The sequence below is a fragment of the Pristiophorus japonicus genome, chromosome 21, assembly GCF_044704955.1.
Source record: "Pristiophorus japonicus isolate sPriJap1 chromosome 21, sPriJap1.hap1, whole genome shotgun sequence".
Taxonomy (NCBI): Eukaryota; Metazoa; Chordata; class Chondrichthyes; family Pristiophoridae; genus Pristiophorus; species Pristiophorus japonicus.
Window position 1 is genome coordinate 92,130,015 of NC_091997.1, and position 9,200 is coordinate 92,139,214.

Here is a 9,200-nt window from a genome sequence, read left to right on the forward strand (position 1 = left end):
GCGTCAACAGTCGTCAGCTCCGGAAAGTTCTGTCAGACAGCTCGGGCCCGTGACACGTTAATATCCGTGAGGTGGCCACTGTGAACCGAGTATTAAAAGCCAGCTTTGTCCTCTGATTCTCAATTGATAGTTTCTGTTATGTATGTAAACCTCACCAATGAGTAAGACTTGCCACCAGGGGGCACACCTGTGGGAGACCTAAGGGCCACCTGTGCACCCTGGGCAAGCAGGTATAAAAGGCAATCCACCATGCTGCGTCCTCACTCTGGAGTCACATTAAAGAAACCAAGGTCACAACAGTTTGAGCTTAAGATGTACAGTCCTGTGGACAGTCTAAACGTAACAGTTTCTGTAGTCTGAGGCTGCTCGAATTTTCAGTAAAGATGCAAAACTTTCCCTCGTCCTTTGCTTCAATTCCCGCGGTGAGGTAGGACTTCCGCAAAGTAGATATTTGTCTTGGGCTGCAGCGCAAAATAGGTGCGAGTGCATCAGCCACCCGCAATATGCCCTGTCCGATATTCAGAGCCCGTATCGTCACTGGATCTCAGTATCGGGCGGGTATGTGATTTTTACCCTCATGAATTTTAAAATAATGGTAACATTGCAGGACATTTTTAATCTACTGATTTATTCATGTTTCCATATAATTTTATATTCTAATAAATATAAATAAATAAACCTAACCTGGATTATATTATAATAACTCTAAACTGAATAGTGTTGTAATAACATAATCCTGCTCTGGAGTATATTATAATAACCAGAACCTAGTTAGTATTATAACTCTGACCTGGTTTATGTAAGAATAACTCTTAACCTAGTTAGTATTATAAGAACCCTGACTTAGTCTGAATAATCAGAAACTAGTTTGCTTTATAATAACAGAAAACTGTAAAGCATTTACCTGTCTGTGCTCATAAGTAACATATTGATAAATATTTGAATAATATCGGAATTTACGAGAATGATACCAGAACTGAGAGGCTATACCTATCAGCAAAGATTGAACATGCTGGGGCTATTTTATCTACAAAAAAGAAGACTGAGGGGTGACCTGATAGGGTTCGATAGGGTAGACATAGAGACAAAGTTTCCATTGAAAGTGAGATAAGAACCAGGGGCCATAAATATAAGATACTCATTAATAAATCCAATCGGGAAATCAGGAGAAACTTCTTTACCCAGGGAGTGGTGAGAATGTGGAACTCACTACCACAGGGAGCAGTTCAGGCAAATAGTATAGATGCATCTAAAGGGAAGCTGGAGGCTGCAACAAAGTGGAGTTGAGGCCAGGATCAGATCAGCCATGATCTTATTGAATGGCAGAGCAGGCTCGAGGGGCCAAATAGTCGAATCTTTGGAATTCTCTACCCAGAGCATCCTGTGGATGCTCAGTCGATGAGTATATTCAAGACAGTGGTCGACAAACTTTTGGGAACTAAGGGAATTAAGGGATATGGGGTTAGTGCAGAAAGGTGGCGTTGAGGTAGAAGATCAGCCATGTTCTTGTTGAATGGTGGAGCAGGCTCGAAGGGCCATATGGCCTACTCTTCTTCCTGTTATGTTCTTCTGAATAGAAGGATATGTTGATGGGGTTAGATGAGGATGGGTGGGAGGAGGCTGGTGTGCATGGAGCTGTTGGGCCGAATAGCCTGTTTCTCTGCTGTAAATACGGTGTAATACTTTGCAATAATAGCTTGTTTTTTTATTTACATGTGTTGCAGCTTGTGAAATGCCAATGGATGAAGGACAAGTGGGAGATAAACCCACCATTAATTTTTATTACAATGCAACCCTTGACCGCTGCAAGATCTTTGCATACAGAGGGGCAGGAGGAAATGAGAACCGCTTTCTCACTGATAAGTACTGCATGACGAACTGTTCCTACCTGGCGAATGAGATCTATCCCGATGACGGTATGGAATACGCCTGCTTATATGTGGCTGCAAGTACAGGTCTGGTGTCTCAGGCATGGGCGAGTGCTCACTTTCTGTGGCCCAGGGGGGCTGTGGCCCACCCGGTATCTCAGGCCAGGGATTGAACAGAGCAATCTTATAGAACATACAAAATAGGAGCAGGAGTCGGCCATTCGGCCCCTCGAGCCTGCTCTGGCATTCAATGAGATCATGGCTGATCTGATCCTGGCCTCAACTCCACTTCCCTGCCCACTCCCATAACTCTTCACCCCCTTATCGCTCAAAGATCTGTCTATCTCCACCTTAAATATATTCAATGACTCAGCCTCCACAGCTCTCTGGGGCAGAGAATTCCACAGATTTACAACCCTCTGAGAGAAGAAATTCCTCCTCATCTCAGTTTTAAAAGGGCAACCTCTTTTTCTGAAACTATGCCCCCTAGTTCTAGATTCCCCCACGAAGGGAAACATCCTCTCTGCCTCTAGTTTGGTTTACGGGTTCATAGCATGTGCCTCACGTGATGTTCCTTGACTTCAGAAGCAATAAGGTATTTAGCGCATGATTATCACTGAAACAGATGTTATTTGGAACACTTTCACATAATCATGGTACTGGTTATGGCTGCTTTGAATGTTCTACCCTATCCACACACTTCATAAGAACATAAGAACATAAGAAATAGGAGCAGGAGTAGGCCATACGGCCCCTCGAGCCTGCTCCGCCATTTAATACAATCATGGCTGATCCGATCATGGACTCAGGTCCATTTCCCTGCCCGCTCTCCATAACCCTTTATTCCCTTGTCGTTTAAGAAACTGTCTATTTCTGTCTTAAATTTATTCAATGTCCCAGCTTCCACAGCTCTCTGAGGCAGTGAGTTCCACAGATTTACAACCCTCTGAGAGAAGGAATTTCTCCTCATCTCAGTTTTAAATGGGTGACCCTTTATTTTAAGATTATGCCCTCTAGTTCTAGTCTCCCCTGTCAGTAGAAACATCCTCTCTGCATTCACCTTGTCAAACCCCCTCATAATCTTATACATTTCGATAAGATCACCTCTCATTCTTCTGAACTCCAATGAGTAGAGGTCCAACTTATTCAACCTTTCCTCATAAGTCAACCCCCTCATCCCCGGAATCAACCTAGTGAACCTTCTCTGAACTTCCTCCAAACCAAGTATATCCTTTCATAAACATGGAAACCAAAACTGCACACAGTATTCCAGGTGTGGCCTCACCAATACCCTGTACAACTGCAGCAAGATTTCCCTGCTTTTATACTCCATCCGCTTTGCAATAAAGGCCAAGATTCCATTGGCCGTCCTGATACTAACATACTAACCTGCGTACCTGCATACTAACCTTTTGTGTTTCAAGCACAAGTACCCCCAGGTCCCGCTGTACTGCAGAACTTTGCAATCTTTCTCCATTTAAATAATAACTTGCTCTTTGATTTTTTTCTGCCTCACACTTTCCAACATTATACTCCATCTGCCAAATTTTTGCCCACTCACTTAGCCTGTCTATGTCCTTTTGCAGATTTTGTGTGTCCTCCTCACACATTGTTTTCCTCCCATCTTTGTATCGTCAGAAAACTTGGCTACGTTACACACAGTCCCTTCCTCCAAGTCGTTAACATAGATTGTAAATAGTTGGGGTCCCAGCACTGATCCCTGTGGCACCCCACTGGTTACTGATTGCCAACCCGAGAATGAACCATTTATCCTGACTCTCTGTTCTCTGTTATTTAGCCAATCCTCTATCCATGCTAATATATTACCCCCAACCCCGTGAACTTTTATCTTGTGCAGTAACCTTTTATGTGGCACCTTGTCAAATGCCTTCTGGAAGTCCAAATACACCACATCCACTGGTTCCCCTTTATCCACCCTGTTCGTTACATCCTCAAAGAATTCCAGCAAATTTGTCAAACATGACTTCCCCTTCATAAATCCATGTACATAATTGTTACTATCAGTGATAAATGGAGGTCCTGTTTCTATAAAGTGTCTCTTTCACTTCATCAGTGTGCCTCTGGATTGTACTTTTCCTCAATCGGCCACAGGCTTGTATTCTTTGTGTTATTGGAGAATAATTCTGTGTCACTCTTAACTCTCTGACACAAGGAACAGAAGTACGCAGTCCCCAGCATTCACCTCACCGCTCTTTTCCATTGGGTGTCAGCGGTGGCTCAGTGGGCAGCACCCTCGCCTCTGCGTCAGAGGGTTGTGGGTTCAAGTCCCACTCCAGGGACCTCAGCACAAAAATCTAAGCTGACTCTCCAGTGCAGTGCTGAGGGAGCGCCGCACTGTCGGAGGTGACGTCTTTCAGATGAGACGTTAAACCGAGGCCCCGTCAGGTGGACATGAAAGATCCCATGGCACATTTTGGAGAAGAGCAAGGCAGTTATCCCAGGTGTCCTGGCCCTCAACCAACACCTAAAAAAACTGATTATCTGGCCATTTATTTCACTGCTGTGTGTGGGAGCTTGCTATGCGCAAATTGGCTGCCGCGTTTCCTACAATATGACAATGACCACACTTCAAAAAAATGACTTCATTGGCTGTAAAGCACATTGGGACGCCCTGAGTTTGTGAAAGGTGCTATAGAAATGCAAGTATTTGACCAGGAAATGGAAAGCCAAGAGCCTGCATAAACTCTAAACAGCAACCTTTCAGATCCCCACTGCTGCTTCCTCTATTTATTCCCTTTTCATATTTAGATCTCCAGGGGTAAGACACCATTCCTTAGCTTAGTCTTGCACCCAATCGCTCCCACCTTGACATGGATGCTAGAATGTGTACAAGTGCCCAGTGCAGCTCCCAATTTTCCAGTGTCCCGTCTCTATCGAGGTATCTTGCCCCACACCACTACCTTCCCCACCACAAGTCTGTTTTTCTCAGCTTTCGTGTCTCAGACACACACGCACCCACAGGCGAGCCCTCACCCTGTGACCCAGGGAGTGACTCCCCATACCCCACCATCGGTGGCCTTATCTTCAGCTCCCTGGGTCCTAAGCTCTGGAATTTCCTCTAAACCTCTCCACCAATTTATCCCTCTCTCCTCCTTTAGGATGCTCCCAAATCATACGTCTTTGACCAAGCTCTCAGTCACCTGTCCTAATAGCTCCTTATGTGGCTCGATGTAAGACTTTACTTGATAACGCTCCTGTGAAGCATCATGTGACGTTTTACTATGTTAAAGGCGCTATATAAATGCGTGCTGTTGATTGTGGGTCTCTCCTGTCTATGCCCACGTCAAGTCAGGGCATGGTGAACTGCCCACAGTGCAGCAGTGCTCCGGGGGGGAAAGGTGTGGGGGGATCGGGTACCCCGGGGGTATAGGTGTGGGGTGATCGGGTACCCCGGGGGGGGGTACAGATGTGGGAGGATCGGGTACCCTGGGGGTATAGGTGTGGGGGGATCGGGTACCCCGGGGGGGTATAGATGTGGGAGGATCGGGTACCCTGGGCGTATAGGTGTGAGGGGATCGGGTACCCCGGGGGGTATAGGTGTGGGGCGATTCTGTGATGTGGGGGGTACAGGTGTGGGGTGATCGGGTGATGCGGGGCTTCTGCTGGTGGTAGAGTTATGCAGCTGCGGGCGTGACGTGTCACACAACGGTGATGCCCAAATAAGGAGTGGGCGACATACAGAGCAAATTTAACAATATGCTACAGAAAGTTGGTGTCAGCCCTATTTTCCTCTGTTTTGTCATTTCTGACTGGAATCTAAGCTCAACATTGAACTGTGCCCACACTGAGGAGATATCTAAGCTGCAATCTGTAGTTGTACTGGACGGAAACACAAAGCGGGGATAGCCAATCAGCAGCCGGTTTGCCACCCTGCCCATTGGGGCAATAATCGGGCGAGATGTGAAGTTGGGCTGCCTGCTTTCAGCGAACACTCAGGCGGAACTCTAGTCCTGTAATGAATGTTTGGTTTGAGAATGGGTGACAGACATGAAACGGCCTCGCAAGCCGCGCAGTGTATCACACCACTACGAAAACCAATAATAAGGTTAGAACCAGACACACCACCCGGCATCGACACTTGCACCAGATTTGACCTGCATCGTCGCTGGGTCACAATCCTGGAACTCCCTCCCTCGCAGTACTGTGGGAGCACTGTCACCACACGGACTGCAGCGGTTCAAGAAGGCAGCTCACCACCACCTTCTCGAGGGGCAATTAGGAATGGGCAATAAATGCTGGCCTTGGCAGCGACGCCCACATCCCATGATGAATGAACAAAAGACAGGTTACAGCCTGAGCTGTAGGGACCTTGAAGTGCAGGTCCACAGATCCCTGAAGGTAGCAGGACAAGTAGATCATCATCATAGGCAGTCCCTCGGAATCGAGGAAGACTTGCTTCCATTCTTAAAATGAGTCCTTAGGTGGCTGAACAGTCCAATACGAGAGCCACAGTCCCTGTCACAGGTGGGACAGACGTGGTTGAGGGAAGGGGAGGGTGGGACTGGTTTGCCGCACGCTCCTTCCACTGCCTGCGCTTGGTTTCTGCATGCTTTCGGCGATGAGACTCGAGGTGCTCAGCGCCCCCCCGAATGCACTTCCTCCACTTAGGGCGGTCTTTGGCCAGGGACTCCCACGTGTTGGGGGGATGTTGCACTTTATCAGGGAGGCTTTGAGGGTGTCCTTGTAACGTTTCCACAGCCCACCTTTGGCTTGTTTGCTGTGAAGGAGTTCCGAGTAGAGCGCTTGCTTTGGGAGTCTCGTGTCAGGCATGCAAACAATGTGGCCCGCCCAGCAGAGCTGATCAAGTGTGGTCAGTGCTTCAATGCTGGGGATGTTGGCCTGGTCAAGGACACTAATGTTGGTGCATCTGTCCTCCCAGGGGATTTGCAGGATCTTGCGGAGACATCGTTGGTGGTATTTCTCCAGTGACTTGAGGTGTCTACTGTACATGGTCCATGTTTCTGAGCCATACAGGAGGGCAGGTATTACTACAACCCTGTACACCACGAGCTTGGTGGCAGTTTTGAGGGCCTAGTCTTTTCCTCAGGCGGCCAAAGGCTGCGCTGGCGCACTGGAGCCGGTGTTGAATCTCGTCGTCAATATCTGCTCTTGTTGATAAGAGGCTCCCGAGCTATGGGAAATGGTCCACGTTGTCCAGGGCCACGCTGTGGATCTTGATGACTGGGGGACAGTGCTGTGCAGCGAGGACAGGTTGGTGGAGGACCTTTGTCTTACGGATGTTTAGCGTAAGGTCTATGCTTTTGTACGCCTCGGTAAATACATCGACTATGTCCGGGAGTTTAGCCTCTGAATGTGCGCAGATGCCGGCGTCGTCCGCTTACTGTAGTTCGACGACAGAGGTTGGGTTGATTTTGGTCCTGGCCTGGAGACGGCGAAAGTTGAACAGGTTCCCACTGGTTCTATAATTTAGTTCCACTCCAGCGGGCAGCTTGTTGACTGTGAGGTGAAGCATGGCAGCGAGGAAGATTGAGAAGAGAGTTGGGGCAATGACGCAGCCATGTTTGACTCTGGTCCGGAAGTGGATTGGGTCTATGGTAGCTGGTGTGCAACGACCACCCCACGTTAAAAGAACTCACGCAAAGGCATCTTCCACTCCACAGGTCGATAAGGTGGTTAAGAAGGTATACAGAATATTTGCCTTTATTAGCCGAGGCATAGAATACAAGAGCAGGGAGGTTATACTTGAACTGTATAAAACACTGATTAGGACACAGCTAGAGTACTGCGTGCAGTTCTGGTCACCATATTACAGGAAAGATGTGATTGCACTGGAAAGGGTGCAGAGGAGATTTACGAGGATGTTGCCAGGACTGGAGAATTTTAGCTATGAGGAAAGATTGGATAGGCTGGAACAGAGGAGGCTGAGGGGAGACCTGATTGAGGTGTATAAAATTATGCGAGGCCTGGATAGAGTGGATAGGAAGGACCTGTTTCCCTTGGCAGAGGAGTCAACAACCAGGGGACATAGATTTAAAGTAACTGGGGGAGGTTTAGAGGAGATTTGAGGGGAAATGTCTTCACCCAGAGGGTGGTGGGGTCTGGAACTCACTGCCTGAAAGGGTGGTAGAGGCAGAAACCCTCACCACATTTAAAAAGTACTTGGATGTGCGCCTGAAGTGCTGTAACCTGCAGGGCTACGGACCAAGAGCTGGGAAGTGGGATTAGGCTGGATAGCTCTTTGTCGGCCGGCGTGGATACAATGGGCCGAAATGGCCTCCTGCCGTGCTGTAAATTTCTGTGATTCTCTGATTGTGTGCTCAGCATGTCACCCATTTCCCCAGTGCGGTACTATTGTGATTTACTAATGGGCCACCCCCTGTGCTCTTTCTACAGACCGGGCCTGCATGCTGCAAAAGGACGCGGGAAGCTGTAAGGGGCGTATCTTGCTGTTCTACTTCGATAGCGCAAAGAAGAAGTGCAAAACCTTCTTATATGGGGGATGTGGAGGGAATGGAAACAGATTCCTCCTCGCCAGCCGGTGCAACACTTTGTGTGCCAGTAAAATGCGTAAGGCTACTTTCAACAGGGTCCGTTCCTCATGGTGCCAGAGTCAAACTAACAGGGTTAACGTTACACTGAGCCACCCCCGCTGCCCCCACAGCATGGACCCTCCCCCTCCCCCCCCACCCCCCACAGAATGGACCCTCCCCCCCCCACACAGCATGGGCCCTCCCCCTCTCCCCCCCCCCCACATCATGGACCATCCCCCTTCCCAAAGCATGGACCCTCCCCTCCCCCCCCACCCACAGCATGGACCCTCCCCCTCTCCCCCCCCCCCCCACAGCATTGACCCTCCCCCTCCTCCTCTCACAGCATGGATCTCCCATCCCGCCCCCCCACAGCATGGACCGCATCCCTCACCCCCCCCCAGCATGGACCCTCCCCTACCCCTCCCCCCTCCCCCCCACCGCAGCATGAACCCTCCCTTCCCCCTCCCGGACTGGAGTCACATGTAGGCCAGGCCAGGTAAGCATTGACAGTAATTTTTAAAACTCCAGATCTTTTTTTAAACTGAAATCAAATTCTCAAACTAGATCAATGAATCGCACTCAATATATCACTTGTAACAAAAGCTTTATATTTTCACTAATTTGCTCTGTCAATGTTTCTCCCCTCCCCTCCCCCCTCAGTGAGGGGTGGGTCTGTGGGCGGAGCCCTGATCGTGGTCCATTACCCCTGGGTGTGCACAAGGTGGTCTCATGGGTCAGCAGCACACACAGCCCAGGCCGCGATAGAACCGGCTGCGGCTGGGACACCCCTGGTCTGCCAGGAGATCTCGGGAGCAACATT

At 48.9% G+C, this 9,200-nt stretch overlaps 1 protein-coding gene across 1 annotated transcript; it reads left to right on the top strand.

The window, feature by feature from the left end:
- The first annotated feature begins 503 nt into the window (after positions 1 to 503).
- Positions 504 to 8,952, top strand: LOC139233569 (boophilin-H2). Its single transcript, XM_070863971.1, has 4 exons — positions 504 to 558; positions 1,725 to 1,916; positions 8,244 to 8,417; positions 8,945 to 8,952. The coding sequence occupies exons 1-4, from the start codon at positions 504 to 506 to the stop codon at positions 8,950 to 8,952; spliced, it is 429 nt and encodes a 142-aa protein (XP_070720072.1).
- Positions 8,953 to 9,200: the final 248 nt, after the last annotated feature.